At 39.9% G+C, this 16,166-nt stretch overlaps 1 protein-coding gene across 1 annotated transcript in view; it reads left to right on the top strand.

The window, feature by feature from the left end:
• The window catches only part of SLC10A7 (solute carrier family 10 member 7), a 190,515-nt gene that overhangs the window by 155,273 nt on the left and 19,076 nt on the right, over positions 1 to 16,166 (top strand). The window contains exons 8-10 of the mRNA XM_074950960.1: positions 18 to 183; positions 4,321 to 4,372; positions 5,705 to 5,778. Of these exons, the coding sequence (XP_074807061.1) occupies positions 18 to 183; positions 4,321 to 4,372; positions 5,705 to 5,778 (292 nt within the window). The remainder of the gene's footprint in view (positions 1 to 17; positions 184 to 4,320; positions 4,373 to 5,704; positions 5,779 to 16,166) is intronic.

Here is a 16,166-nt window from a genome sequence, read left to right as displayed (position 1 = left end):
TGATTTCTGTGTTACAGATTGTCCGAAGACACATCAAGGATTGGCTTGAGAGGAAGAAACCTCCATTTGGTGCTATCAGCAGCTGTGTGCTCCTGATGATCATCTATACAACGTTCTGTGACACTTTCTCCAATCCAAATATTGACCTTGATAAATTTAGCTTGATTATAATAGTGTTCATAAGTAAGTTCGGTTTTAAACTATCCCTTTTATCACTTATTTGTCTCCCGTGTGCAATGAACAGCGTATACTGGAAAGAAAAAAGAAGGAAATACATTTAACTGCCATGAGGCTAGATTTTGTATTTTTAATGCATTTTGCAAGCAAGATAGATAAGAAAAATTCCTAGAGGCTGCATATTTTTAGGATGTTAAGTAAGCAGCAGCAGTAATAAAAGTATGAACCTTGCTATTATATACACTTGGGATTGCTCAAAGTAGCATTTCCTTTCTAAAGTAATAAGTTTTCAAATATCAGTGTCCATCTTGTTGAAGTTGTAGCTATTAAAGGGAAGTTCATGTTTTGATTTGGCACTCCTCACTGAAAGTGTAGATTCCAGTTGGAGCTATTATTGACAGAAAATTATGTTAATAGCTTATAAAAAGCTGGTTTTTACTTTCCTTACTATATTATAAATCTTGAAAATATTGGGATTTTTTACATGATAAATTTTTTGTGGTTGAAGTAATTTGTTAGAAAGTACATTTTTGGTGCTCTTTATTTTATTCATCAGATTTAAGTAATATATTTAAGAGAACAGTGTCCTGGTATCCATCAATTAAAAATACATTACACAATCATTAAGAACCAAAACAGCAGGATCCCTATCACCTCCTCACATATTATTTAATTATTAATTTTAAATAGTTCATGCAGACTAAGGTCTGTACTGTCTGTCTTTAGCAGAGGCTCCCTGGGAGTAGAAATTTGCCCTGAGAGCACGAAGTACTCACTGTCCCACTCCACCAGGGGAGCTGTAGGCAGCTAGTGTAACCCTAAAAGTGGGCAGCACTGCTTGGGAAAGGCATGTGGCCCAGACTCCAAAGGGGTTCACTGACTCAAGATTCCTATGTGACAGGGCTCCTCTGGAGCCTGAATGCATCTTAAAAGCTGCCCTCCCCTGTCAGAACTCCCAGTATCACCTGCCTTTCCAATAGGCATAATCTGCTCCCCCCTCTCCTCCCCACAGATACAGCAGCCCATATTAGTGTAGGGGGGTGTAACTTGGATCTCCCAATACCAGCACTGTAGATCAAATCCTGTTTAGTCTAAAACCATTGAATTTCAGGAAAGCACTTGAGTCGCCTTTTAGTATATAGGTGTCATAGAATATCAGGGTTGGAAGGGACCTCAGGAGGTCATCTAGTCCAACCCCCTGCTCAAAGCAGGACCAATCCCCAATTTTTGCCCCAGATCCCTAAATGGCCCCCTCAAGGATTGAGCTCACAACCCTGGGTTTAGCAGGCCAATGCTCAAACCACTAAGCTATCCCTCGTCCCTTGGTACAGTGTCCTTGATACAGTGAGTGAAATCCTGGCCCCATTGAAGTCAATAGAAGTTTTGCCATTTACTACATTTCATCTTGCATCCTTGGTTGCAAAAGTGTATATGCTCTTCAGATAGTCTGTCGCCTTACATACAAAAAGGAAATAAAATTTTTCACTTGTTCCAAGTAAATAGAAAAAGATCACACCTATAAGAGAATTAACAATTACATATCTTGTCTTTGTGTTTTAAAACACTCAATTCATAAAAAGCCCATCACTTAATGGAATAATGTTTGAATTTAGTAATAACAGCTGAGTTTGCTGTGGGATTTTTAGATACATTCTTGTCTAATTTGTGTAGATTTTATAGCTCTCATAGCACTACTTTTGTAAGGCTGGGTTTTGCACCCCCGTCCCACAGTGTTCACCCAGCTGTGGCTGTTTTCCAGTGGTGGATAATCTGTGGAGCACTTTCAGATGAAAAACACTATATACATGTAAAATATTACTTGTAATATTCGTTGCCAATTCAACATGATAAAATGCTTGTGTAATTGATAGTAAACTGCACAACTGACATTGTAAAATGAGAACAAATAAAAAGAGTGTACTTCTAGTGAGCTTTTTCAAAATTGCTGAGAAGGAAATATAAAACCAAAAAGAATTCAGATGAAGGGTATGCATGCTAAGAGGAATATTCTCCTCTGATGATGTGCGTGTAACTTCCATGCACAAATCTGTGCAAATGGAGGGGGAAAAAACGTAAATTCTCTGTTAAAATGTAAAGAAAGTAAAAGAGAAACTTTGAATAAAAGACACTCATGTTACTCAGACAGCATAACAACTGGTGTGAAAAACAGGCAAAGCTGCTTTGCAAACTCTGCTTTTTGGGACTGTTCATGCAGTCCAGTTGCTTCCATTGCTTTTCTTGTCATTTACAGTAGTGTTTTGAAAGATTAGTCTGTTTGCCACATTCAGGATAAAAAACTTCCTGTACAACATTGTGGTTCTTGTAATTGTGAAAATCATCCAACTTCATTTATTTTTTTGCCTATTCTATATTTAGTCAGTTCCAATGTGCATAACTAAAATTCCTTAGCAAAAACATTAATGTACACCTTGATACTTATAGATCTATAATTTGCTACAGATAAAGCATGTCTTTATTTCTAAAATATTTAGAAAATTGAAAAATGAGGAAAGTCTGTACTACTTCGTTGGCGTCATTGGCTATGTGCCGTGTTATTTCAGTGGCAAATTTGGTCTGAGATTTTTAACAGGAAAGTATATTTATCATTCTCCAGATTATTGTTTAAAGGTAACTTGTATGTTAATATTCTAGCCTCAGTGAAGTATATATAACATAGCATTGATAGCAACATTGGTGTTTATTTGTAGGTAGCTATTACAGAAAGGATGCATTTTCTGTGCATGGTAAATTAATGCATTTATGCCAAAGAAAAATGATTTACAATTCCGTAACAATTGGTTGATTCCTATGAAGTAAAATACCAAATGAAATGTGAGGCAAAAATTTTAGTGTGCCCATCTCAGGAAATTCTCAAAATAAATGGAAAATTTCATTGATAGTTAAGAGATTCTTTCAGTCTTGGTTTAATGTGTCAGTATTGCCCAGTACCAACACTATTGCCCAGTTATAAATTGGGGCCAAACTGTTGCCTTATCTTACCTTGTACTATGGGACACATTAGCTTCATGGTCATCACATACCCAGGCTTTGCAAGAGGGGGGGGTTTGCACCAGATTTCTAGCAAATGTAAAAGTGCGCCCTCCTCCTTCTAAAAGATCTCTGGAAATCCTAGTCTTATGCCTCACTTGCCCTATTCTCCCCACAGGGGGTTGCTGCGGTCCCACATTGAGGTGGATCCACTCAATCAGCCTGTGTGACCACACACATCATTCAGTTTCTTCAAGTGTCACACAGCCAGCCTGATTCCCACACGTGCTGAGATGTCTGGGAAGGCCACTTGTCAGTTGCCTTTCCATAATTGCCCCATTTCTTATATAGCATTTGGGTGGGATGTGGTCTCAGATTCCATGCTTGGGGACTGGGCTGCCATGTAGACATTAAGTAAGGTAGCTGAGAGGATGGTCCCCCTCAGGACTGTCAAATATGTCCACACCTGTAAAGTTCTGTTATGCTCAACAACTGCTGAGGGTTTCAGGCTGTGTGCACTGCTTGGTTCAGGAATTGGCTTTTTTCCAGTAGGAATGCAAACATATATATATAGGAGTCTCCTAACCCCTGTTAACAATTATGGAAAGTACAAAAATTTCATCAAGAGGGCAATATACACCAGAGTGTGGGCATGTTTGTGTCTGCAGTATTCACACTTACATGTGATTTTGCAATTTGTTAAGCAGAGATATATCTGGCACCTAAAGTATGTCAGAAGGTTGCACTATGTCATCACTCCTGTGAAGCAGTACTCTGGAAATGGATGCATGGCATTCACCAGTCAGCTTCTCTGTCAATGAGACATCATGTCAGGAAGTACCTTATTCAGAGGCAGTGCTTCTGCAAGTGCTGCCATAACCATAGTAATCGCATTTGCTACAGAAATGCTTCCTCAGACACGGTGATGTCCATTGCTCCTTCAGAAATAATTGTCCTTTCTGCAAGTCTTTATATGCCCACGCACTTGGCTGGATCAAATTTCTTTGAGTGTTTTGGCCCATCCTTAAGCATCAGATGTGTATCTTTTCATACTTTATGCAGCTGGAAAAGGTATGTACACAGCATACAGTACAGTGGTTTAGGTGAAATTTATTTTTACCATGTAAACTTAAATTTAACTTGTTTCTCTTTCAGTATTTTTTGTTCAGCTGAACTTCATGCTTTTAACTTTCCTCTTTTCTACAAGGTAAGTGGATTAGAATGTTTTGAACAAACGTACAATATAGAGTGTGTATATTTATTTATGCATACATTTAAGGGCATGCTTCCAAAACAGGGGTGACTTCATTCTAATGATGCTTTTGCTGCATCTCCCCCATTAGCATTGCAGAAGCAACACAGCTAAGAGAGAAGGAGCTGGATTCTATTCCTTCTTGTGCATTTTCTACTGAATTGTTAATCAAGTTCCAATTAATTACTCCAGTGGTTCTCAAACTATTGTACTGGTGACCCCTTTCACATAGCAAGCCTCTGAATATGACCCCCCCCCCTTATAAATTAAAAACACTTGTTTATATATTTAACACCATTATAAATGCTGGAAGCAAAGCGGGGTTTGGGATGGAGACTGACAGCTTGTGACCCCCCCATGTAATAACCTCACAACCTCCTGATGAGTCCTGACCCCCCAGTTTGAGAACCCCTGAATTACTTCTATTGAAGGCAGTGGATTTGCCCAGGTGTCACAGATGCGAGTTAGAGCAGCCACAGTCCTGCTCTAAGGCACCATTCTGCTGATTGGGGATTGCTAGAGTGCAGCATACTCTGGCTATGCCCCCGCCTAAAACATTCCCTATCTAGGGGGGATGCTGCACGTGGCATAGAGCCAGCTCTGCTAGTTTTATGCCACCAGAGTATTACCCTGTGAGAGGGGAATCCTAAATGATCCTTTAGGACATCTTTAAGTGCCTTTTGTAATGTTGGCCTTTTCCTGGACCAAGGATCTGACCCAGTTGTAGAACCCCACAATGCCATTTCTACAGGACCTTGAGTAGGATGCTACTTAAACTGTATAATAAATACATATCTGGAGTTTCAGGAAAAGCTATTTCCCATTTGGATTGAACATATGACCTCTACTGGGCAATCGTATGCCTCTGTTGGTCACTTTTCCGACCTTCCTGCCTTAATTTTATCCTATAAACCTCAAGCCCAGCTTCTCTCTCAATAGATAGAATGTATCCTATATCTCTTTACTGTCTGTTGGTCAGTTTTTGCAAAGGGGAGTTGGCTGCTAATGTGATACAGAATGTACGTAGAAGTAACCTTGGGTGGATTTAGGTTGTGGGAATTTATCCATTAGAGACTTTGCCACAACTGAGGGAAAAAAATATTTTTAAATAAATAAAACAAAAACCCACCACACACACACTGCTGTGCATTTGTGGGTAGAATTATTTCTGTCTAGCTGATCAAAGTGTTATGAACATGTGTGTGGATACTTAAAGTTGTACATTTGATCAATGATGTTTTAAGCAGATTTTTGCTAAAAGAGATTATTAAAATGTTTTTTTTCTAGGAATAACTCTGGTTTCACACCAGCAGACACCGTGGCTATCATTTTTTGTTCCACACACAAATCCCTCACCCTGGGTAAGTCATTATGAGAGGTCAAGTTTAGCTTTTCAGTGCAATCACAGTAATTCACTTTGTTGGAAAAAGTTGTTTTTTGTTAAATCAAAGTAGTAGTTGTTTCAGTGTGACAAGCATGCGAACATTGGTATATTAAGGATATTGGTATATTAATGATAACATTTTTGCACGGGGTAAATAAATGTTTATTAAAAAGGAGACAGCACAGTTTTCTCAACTGGGAGTTCAGTAGTTGTACTGCAGTGCCATTAATCTGCTCTTATTTTAGAGGGAGCTACTTCATTTTCTACTTGTGATGTTCCAATACCCTAATCCAATATTGATAAAGTTTGAGGTTCATTACTCATAATGTTCTGAGTTATTCCTACACTGTCACCCCAGAAAGATGATATTGCTCAAAACTGCTTAGCATTTGCCGTGCTTAGCATATTCCAAAATAGATCACTAAGGACAGTTCTGTTTTTTGTGTAGTTTAGCAGCTTAATTGTATTTATCTGAAGTCTGCAACATCTTTGGACTGTGTGTATAATTTATTACAATTCATTAGTCAAAAACATTATTGAAGTATTTGTCATTTAAAATTACTTAGTGATAACAAGCATGGTCTGATCGAAAGATACAAAATATAATTAAAATAGTTATGTTTAGAGTGTCATGAAAGTGCTCCATTCCTATTCCTGTTCTCTTCTGCCGATCAGTCAGTGGCACTATTGGTGGCTGTATGTTTTCTTATTTCTTTCCAAAACTGGAAAATGTTTGTTTGATAAAGTACAGCATATATAATTGAGTATTAACCTTTTCAAGCCTGTAACTATCAAAGATAAAACTTCAGTTATTAAATGGAGTTGGATATATTGGAAGGAATGGTAATGACGATCTTTACCATTGAGTAGCATTTCTACAGTTACATTTTAATATACAGAAAGTATTTATTTTGATTTCTTTTAAACTGCCTGGATACTTTGAATTCATTTTTAATAAAATCAGTTTGCATTGCCTTGAGTACAATTTCAGACAATCTGTAGTACATATGACTTCTCTTTCATATAAGTATAGCACAGTACAACATGTGTGATTAGACCAAGTTACCTGCAGACCTAGGGTACAACTGTGACCTGACAGAACAAAGGGCATTGATTTCAACTAGCTAAGAATGTGCAATTTTATCATTTTTTTTCTTGAGACTGTGATTTTGTGTGTAGACTGCACACACTTATATAATTGCTGTGCAAATAAAATCACTACAGTGGGTGCTTAAACATGAGAAGCCTCCAGGGGATTGCTTTCACCCAGAAAAAATCACGGATCTGTGTTCCCTTGTCACTAGTTGTTCTCATGCTATAAACCCTCCAATATAGCCCTGCCTGAATCACACATGGCATACACTGAAATCAGTGCTCCTTCTCTCCAGCCTTTTCCCCACTAGCTTGTGACTCAGTCCCCGTTCATTATATTTTTATTTTCTCCCTGAAGCTACCTGGTTCCTAGCTCCTAGCAGCTGCTGAATAAAAAGTAACTGCTCTCCCTGAGACATCTAAATTAGTCAGGTTTTGCTTGCACTTTGTAGTGCTCTGTGCACGTGCAACAGATGTGGGAAAACAGCAGCCAGCTAAAAGTTCAGGGCTCTTTGGAACCTGTTTTCTCCAGGACTCATAATTCCTCTCTACTAATATATGTAGCTAGTATAGGCAAAGAGGTGTGCAAGTGGATAGGTGGTGGGGGTGGTTGGCCAGAATATTGCAGCCCCTCCTCTTGGGTGTAAACTTTGCCACAGTTATGTTAGCCTTTGTCAGCTTTGGGGTAGATTGCTTCACTGGGGTTACCCTTGAAGAACACTCAGAAGTTCCAGCTGGTATTTCTTGCTGCAGTTTACCTCCCCAGTGGGCAGATAACTGGGAGCACACTCGTGCTCTGGGTGTTTGCACTAGCTTACTGTTTAAAGCTCTGAATAGCCTAGCACCCAGCTATCTGAGAGATTGCATCTGACTCTGTTACATCTCTGCTGTTAAGATCAGTTGCGTTGCTCTTGTTGATGGTTCCTGGAGTTTTGTTGTAAGAGACCACAACCAAGGCATTCTGAACGGAGCGCTCCCATTTGTGGAAAGTGGTTCTTTTGGCAGTTCACCAGAGCCCACAGTTAGCAAGTCTGAGGGCAGTGTGTGTAAGCATGCCTATTGTCCGTCAGTTGCCAATTACTGTTTATCCATTGCCTCTGACAGAGTATGCATTTTTGTTTCTGTTAATTATTGCTCGGGTTTCTAGATCCCACAGCAAAGGGAACTTCAAAAAAAAAAGGCATAGCTATGTAAATAAATAAGTGGATGGAGCTTATCAGAAAGATCTGGATTAACAAAGCTTTAGTATTATGAAAATTGCCCCCAAAGCTAGTGGCATAAATAGGAATCTTTAACCTATGCAATTAACATTTATTGTAAAGTTATCCCAAGTTCCTCTCCTGGTCTCTGGCAGCGTTACAGGGGTTGTGTGTGTGTGTGTGTGTGTGTATAACAATAAACTGTTCCTGAATGACCGTTCAGTGTACCAGATCCTTGTTTGTTTATATCAGAAACCCAAGCTGGCTCCCAATGAAATCAATGAGAGTTTTGCTTTTGACTTTAGTGGGAGCATAACAGGCAGAAGATGCCCATGCTATGTTGTTGTTCCATCACATTTTACAGGGAATATTTACTGTAAAGCATGCAAAAAAACTGCACTAATGTTCGTACTTCTGTCTCCAACATCACAGTATCTGAGAGAACCACTGCAGTTCAGGGTCTTGTTTTAAGCCCATTTTGGGCAGTTGTTTTCATTTACCTTCAAGACATGGCCATTAAGCAACTGGTAACATATAAATGACCTCCTACAACAGTAGCTTTATTTTGGGGCTTGAAATTCGTTTTTCTCATCTTGACATGTGAAGCTCCAATAGGTGTTTCTTGTCCATTCCCTGGGGATTTTAGAATGGAACCAACAGAAGAGGAGGAAGAGAGGACAGCTTTAAAGCTTTAGAAGTGGTAATAGGAGAAGCACCAGAAGACTTTTGTAAGATATTTCTCCCGCACCATATTAAGAAACCAACTAATTCTCATGCAATGCATGCTCAACTGCCATTTCCACTGCTGAATTCATGAAAAATTGCTCACTCTACACTGAGACAAGTGCTGTCCCCATAAGTCGGGGTTTATTTTATATACTGAACAGCTGACGCACCTATTTTTCCTCAAAGATCAGGTGCAGGCATAAGGATGAATTACACTGACTAGGTTCCTTATATTTTTCATTCGGTATCATAAACTGATTAATATTTCTTAATATAAATGGTCCTTTCAGTGTTTTCTAAAGAGTATACATCATGTTGGCACACAAAGCCATATTTATTTCTATTTCATTTAACTAGTGAATTAGGGATATAAACTTACAAATAGTGAAGATAAATGTGGTATCCTCACATATTCCCCCACACTTTGTTCTTTCTCTCCTTCTCCCCATATATACACAGTACATGTGAGTACGCACACATGCAGACATTTGATTCATGGCTTTTATTAGTGCATTTGCCAATGATTGATTAGTACTTAGTATTAGTACTTCTTCTATTGATTGATTGCAGATGAAGTGACTATTTGACCTTTAATTATGAGTCTTGCTATTGAAAATGACATTGAGCTATGGCTTCACATAATCCATCTGGAAAGCCTGACATGATGCCATTCCCTGGAGTTCGTTCAGCAAGAAAGAGGAGGCCTGAAGGAAGTGCAGAGCGATCAGTATGGTTCATCTAAAACAATACTGCAGGCTTGGTTGCCTGAACTTGTACATAGTCTCTGGCTAGTGTAGGAGATTATTGTATCTTTTATACTAGCTACAGGTCACCACTTAAAAAAATAAAAATGCAGACTCACCAGTAATTCAGTTTTTAATTTAAACCTTCATAATAGTTCAATAACTACAACCTATACGTATTTTATCCAGCAGAAAATAAATAGCTGCTACCTACTCTGTAACATCAGCATACCAGATATGATTGACAAAGGATTGTTAAAAAGCCCCTTATGGAATTAGGATTTTGTTTTCAATGCAGCGTACATTTTCTCATTTAGATGGCAATAAGGCAATGGCTTTTTAGATTCTTAAATAAACCCAATTAAATTTTTCAGTTTATATAAATACTCTGAGGAAGAAGCTGTAAATGTATTTATTTTGGTCAATTTCACTTGAAAATGTTTGTGGTTTAAATTCATTTGAAGGTTTTTTCTGTTTTGGTTTTCTTTTTTAATAAAAATGGATACACTGTTTTATTGCTTCAGTGCAGAGTGGACAATCTATGTTCAGACAATTTAAAAACAAGGTAGCATGCTGCTGCATTTGCCTATTTTATGACGATGAGAATCTAGCTGCTTTAAATATAAAAAGGCCAAAAGATTGGATTCAGATTACAGGCTGCGATAAAATAAGGCTTCTTTTAATTACTGCATAAGAGAAAAGAAACACGCTGAAACCAGAAATATTGCCAAGTTTCAGCCCAGAGTTAATTTGTATAGTCAACCATTGCAGACCCACTAAATATGGAGCTGAACCTGCAGGAATAATGAGCACTTCTTGCATGGTGCTGAATGCTTTCTGTTCCCAATGACTTCAAGTTTGTGCTCTGTAGCCCTGATTCAGCAAGTAATAAGGCATGTGCCTAATTTTAAGCATGTGAGTTATTCCATTGACTTCTCGTATAGAGTTCCCAAAGGGTAATGCTGTGCAATTACTGATGTTCTCCGAAGGCCTTCATTTGTGAGGTTATGGAGGATCCATCTTGTAACCCCTTTTGTTCGATATTTATATGAAGACTAAGAGGCAACATTTTAGGCTGCATAATCATCCACTTGCTGCTGATATTTAGTTTTATATGGCCTTTTCATCTAACTTGATTGAGAAAGGGATCTAGGTGAAAGTGACCTGCCTGCATAAGAGAGGGATGATTCTTGTTGGTAGGGGATGGCATTTGAAAGAACAGATGGCTGGAGGCTGTATCTGGACCAAGGTGTACTCCCAACTTCTACCAAAATTGTTAAAATCATAGGGGTCCTGTTGAATCCATTTTTGCTTTTGAATTCCTAGAAAGATACAAAGTCTCACAAGGGTTATTACTGTAGCCCACTCATTCCCAGCTCTAGCCTCCTTACTGTGCCTGCATAAGAAATCTCCTGGCCTTCTAATGGGTATGTTAAGAGCAAACTACTATGAAGAGCTGGGACCAAGGATAAAGTACCTACTGTTAGTGTGGGTTCTTCAAGTTCAAATCTGTGTTCCTGAGGTCAGTTTTAAAGTTTGTTTTTTGAAGTTCTTTTGTGTCTCCCCCCTTGCCACCAGCAGGGCGGTTGGGAGGGCTTTCTCCCTTCCCAGTAAGTGGCACTTATTTCAGAAGATTAGGCCTGGAGGGGCTAATGGTGCATGAGTTAGAAAGGAGAGCCTGGCACAAGAGGACAGTTCTAGGACCCCAGTTCACATACAGAAGTTCCCAGTACCTGTAAACAGTTCTGTTATTGTCACTTAAAGTCATTGAAATTACTCCCAAGCTACATTGCTGTAGCTGAAAGCAGAACCAAGAAGCCAAAGAAAGTTACTCCCTTTTTGGTGCTCCTTTCATAGACTGTCCTCCCTTTCCATGGCTGGCTGACCAACCAGCCCTTTAGTCTTCTCCTAAAAACTTTAAACTATTTCCGAGGAAGGAAAGAGCTATCTAGTCTAATGAGAAGCCGTGTAGGCCTCCGTGCATGGCTGGTCAGTTCTGTAGGACTGGCTACATACTTGCTTCGCTCTCCCAACCTTGCTCATTTGGGTCCCTACCAAACATGTTCTTGAGGTACAATATTATTTATCAAGTCATCGTTATGACCTAACAAGTCGCCACCTTCCTTTCTCGCTAGACTCCGAGGAGAGGCAGAACTTGATGGTCGGGATTTGCCAATGTTTTAAAGACATCACTCCACTGGGGGGACAGACAAAAACCAAATCCATTTTCAAGGCTTCTGGGATGGAGATAGTTTAAATGTTTTCCTTCTACATAAGCCTCTGCACCTTCCCTCCCCCACTCCCCAAACAGAGCTGGCAGTTTGCAGGCATGTACAGCGTTCCTACTCACCCAGAAGGAGTAATCCCCAAGGGATTTTTTTTTTTTTAAAACAGGAAAAAGGTTTTATTCAGCATGGTAACAAACACAGTTGTGTAACTGAGCTGAGATACATGCTTCCAAATCCCAACCGACGGATGGCCAGAGTCCAGTGACATGGCAGGCAGTTTTAGCCACAACACCGTACATGAGGCTTTTTGCTGGCATGTGGTGAATCAGCACATCCATCATCACACCCATCAGCTGTGCCTATTTATTTAGCAGTTCAAACCCCCCTACACACTCACCCCAGTCCAGCTGAAGTTGTGGACTTAGCAACTTTTTCCTTCAGCCAAATGCCCATCACCAGGGCTTTGCGGCAGGCACTTTGCCATCGTATGCTGACCTAGACCTGCCAGTGACTCTGGCCCCATATTCATGTATAGTTGTATATTTTGAAGTATTATTATTGGGATGAAGTGAAGCACCGTCTAGCTTGCCAGGTTAGTGTCTGGGAGTTTCAGATTGACCCACAACTTGAACATTTACCATATATTTCAGTGTGACCATTAGAATCAATAGGCAAGTAAACATATGGGGGGTCCAGGCACAAATCAGAGCAGACTCAGCCCTGCTCTCATGTGCCAGCTAGTGACAGCCTCTGGGAGTAGCAATGCTCTGCCAACACCTAGTCTCCCATCATGTCCACATGCTGGCTAGCTAAGTCAGCTTTATGACCTCTTTGCACCACCAGAGAAGCACAAAGGGGTTACAGTGGGGGCATATATTCAGGAAGATAATCTGCTAGTAGATCTACCTCAAAGAAAGAAATGTCAGAGTTTAAATGAGTCTTAGTGGCACTTGGACAGAGCACATGTTTTTCTATTGTTGTGTTTGGCATGAGGTTCATGATATCCTATGCCTCCTCTGTTTCTGTTTACTGAATTTTCATCTCTCTTATGATTCTAAAAGGGTAACTTTATAGGAAATTAGGGGATCTCCCTTCTTATGTGCCCTGAAACATATGCTTTTTGATTAGCCTTTGAATGTGGGCAAGAAATCCAGCACTGGGGCTTGTTTCCCAGTGCTTCCTATTCATCTGTACACTCTGCCAGTAGTAGTTTTTTATTAATATTTAGAAAGTTTGCCTCCAGCAGTACTAAAATGTGCATCAGAGAACAACAGTTGTTTACTGTGTTTGAACTGAAGAATCTCACCCAGGAGATCTCATTCACTTGAAGTTTACATCTCTCAATCTCTACTTGCAAAAAGAGATCGATGAATAACAATTGTCATTTCAGAGTTGCACCTCTCCAATTATTTATTTGGTTGTGTGTCTTGCCAGATGAACTCTTAATTAGATCAGACACTAAAAACCAGATCGCAGGTTTTTAATGACAGCAAGCTCATACCGCTTTATAATAATAAAAAAAAATGCTACAAACACCCAGCTGTAAAATGATAATGACACAAGAGCCCTCCCATCCCTCTCTCTCCACCAAAAACAGTTACAGTTAATGTATCTACTTTAAGGAACTACGTTATACTCAGCAGATAGCTGGCAGGTTACCCTTGGGGAGATCCGAATTTGGACATGACTCAAGATCACTTTATCCCAAGCTGGCAGAGGCTACAAATGTCACCTATAGTAAAGAGTATTGAAGATGTTGTTGAGTCTCCGTGGGAGTATCACATCTACATGTGCTGCTCTCAGTGCACCGTCTGGCAGCCAGTCTCAGCTGCTGGCTTCAGACACTTCTGAAACTGTGGGTGCAACGATTTTAAAAAAAAAAAAAAAACACTTGGAAAAAGTAGTGGCCCTGTTAGAAGGGGGGTTGCTGGGAGGTTGGAAGTGGATAAGTTCAGCGCTGCAAGTTGCACAACTCCCACCACCATCCTAATTGTCAGTGGTTTAGTGTGGAAAATAGACATAGGACAGTATTTCTCTCTCCTGTGGGTAGAGGACTGTTGGCTCCAAAGTCCCTGCCCAAGTGATGGGGAAAGTAAATCTTATTATCCTTTGTTCTACAAAAAAAAAAAAAGCTGAAAAGTTGTGGCCAGTGTTTTCAGATTCTGATATCTGGCATTTCCATGGCCTAAAAACATAGTAAAAGGAGGAAGAGAGAGGAGATGTTTAGTTTATGCATCCGTGTTTTTGCTTGCCTTGATGCATAAGGAGGGAATCACTGTGGGTTTCATTTCGTGCATGTGCTCAAATACAATAGGAATAATGTATATAAGTATTTCCATAATGTCTATTTTAATACATTAAATGAAATTCACTTCGCCAAAACTTTGATGCCTCCACAGATCCTGGCATCTGCTGTGCTGGAGAGAATAATTGTGTTCAAGGGAACAGCAAATTAATAAAACTTTCAATCTGTAGGATATTGTCTGTCTCTCTATGCATCCTTCCATTTATCACCATAATATCTGAGGCACTGACATGGCTCTGTTACATAAAAGTATACTAGAAATATAGAGAAAAAAGGGTGTTTCTGCAATCACTGAGTACACACATCTCAATGGCTTTCATGTTAGTAATGAAGTACAAGACGAACCTCTGAGTGCACTGAATGTATTGTCTGTGTGAACTATGACTTGATATACAGGCAGTAAAAAGTCTCTGAAGTAGACCAAGATCAACTACACCATAGCCATGCATGTGCCTAGGTCTCATTGTAGAGATAAGCTAGTGTTTAAAATAAGATTTATGGTGGTTTGATTCATTCTTGAATGACCTGTTAATTAATTACTACTACAATATTGTCAGATGGGTTAAGGTGTTCCTGAGTCTAAGGCAGTCTTCAGTTGTCAGTGTTTAATGTTTCATTGTTAGCATTTGGTGAGATTGCTCAGGTCATTCATTAAACATCACTTCCAATCTGAAAACACCCGTTGAAAAACCATAAATAGATCAAACAGCACATTCTCTCTTTCCCCCTTTTACATTTTTATTTACTTAAATCTTTGATAGTTGAAGATGTACTGTTTCTTGGTAGCTACATTTTACATTGCAGAATCTAATTTCTGTGGTAATATGAACAAGGTGAACCAGTGACCTGAACAACTAAAAACTAAAATTAGTAAAAGCATGCCTAGGGCACTAGCTTTTCTCCATCTTTTCCTTTAGTGTTAGTGACAAAAGAAATATCTGTCTCATTCTTCATTAATCTTCCTCCTCTTCCTTCGCCTTTATATGTATCACAGACCCATTGAATCTCTTGCAGCCAGTATGAATCTCACATAGACAGGACTGAATTTCAAAAAGTGATTCTCCTGCATCCCCGGGGTAACTTAGGGCCAATGTAATATGTTAACAGGTACTCAGTGATTCATCTGTATCCCAGTAGTGCTGTGCTCCCAAAGGAGGTAACAGGCACCCAGTCTCATGCTAGCCATGTGAGCACTATTTTGAATGCTCTAGTGTCATTGGCCTAGATTCACAAAGGTTCTTAGGCACCGAAGTCCCAGCTTTAGGCTCCATTGCTATTCACAAAACTGCTGCTGAATCCTGTGGGTGCCTAAACACACTCAGCACCTAAGTTTTTGCAGTAAAAAGTTCTCTCTGCTCCTGTGTTTCTGCCTCTGGACATGTGTACGACTGCCTCAACTCTGGGCACGTATCTCCCTCCTAAATCCCAGAGCAATTCACAAACCGAGGAGGACAAGGATTCACCTGCATAACTCATGTGGGGCCTGATCTCGCTCTGTGCACACCTACCAGGCCAGGCCCCTCAAGCAGATTCACACAAGACAGCAAGGGTAATGGGAGAGAGAGGACTTCACTCACAACTTTTAGCCCAGTGGTTAGGGTACTCCCCTGGGATGTGGAAGACCCCCAGTTCAAATTCCCCCTCCAACTGATTAGGAGAAGGGATTTCAACAGGAAAGCCACCTACTATGTTGGCTTTTGTGAATCTCTCCCCATTTAGGCACTAACTCAGGCTTCGTGAGTCAGTGTGGTGTTCCTGTGATTTTCCAGGCACACAAAATGTAGGTGCCGCAACGCTCAATGTCATGACTCCTGAGTATCTTTGTGAATCTAGGCCATTGTCCTTTCTTCAATGCACAGCATGAAAGTAAAGTGTTCTGTTCGTTTGGATAAATGCAGGCCAGCCAAAACTTCCAGCTGAAGGACTGTCCCCCATTTGGGACTCTCCCATGTTGCCCCACCAAGCTCCTTTAATCTCTCACCATTTCATTGTGCAACTTCCTCTTTCGACATTTTTTTCTTCTGCTGCTGCCTCAGTTTGTCCCTCTTCCTCCCCACGTTGAAACTGAATTG

This window comes from Natator depressus, chromosome 4 (assembly GCF_965152275.1).
Source record: "Natator depressus isolate rNatDep1 chromosome 4, rNatDep2.hap1, whole genome shotgun sequence".
In the NCBI taxonomy this organism is placed as follows: domain Eukaryota; kingdom Metazoa; phylum Chordata; order Testudines; family Cheloniidae; genus Natator; species Natator depressus.
This window is presented reverse-complemented; position numbering and strand designations above follow the sequence as displayed.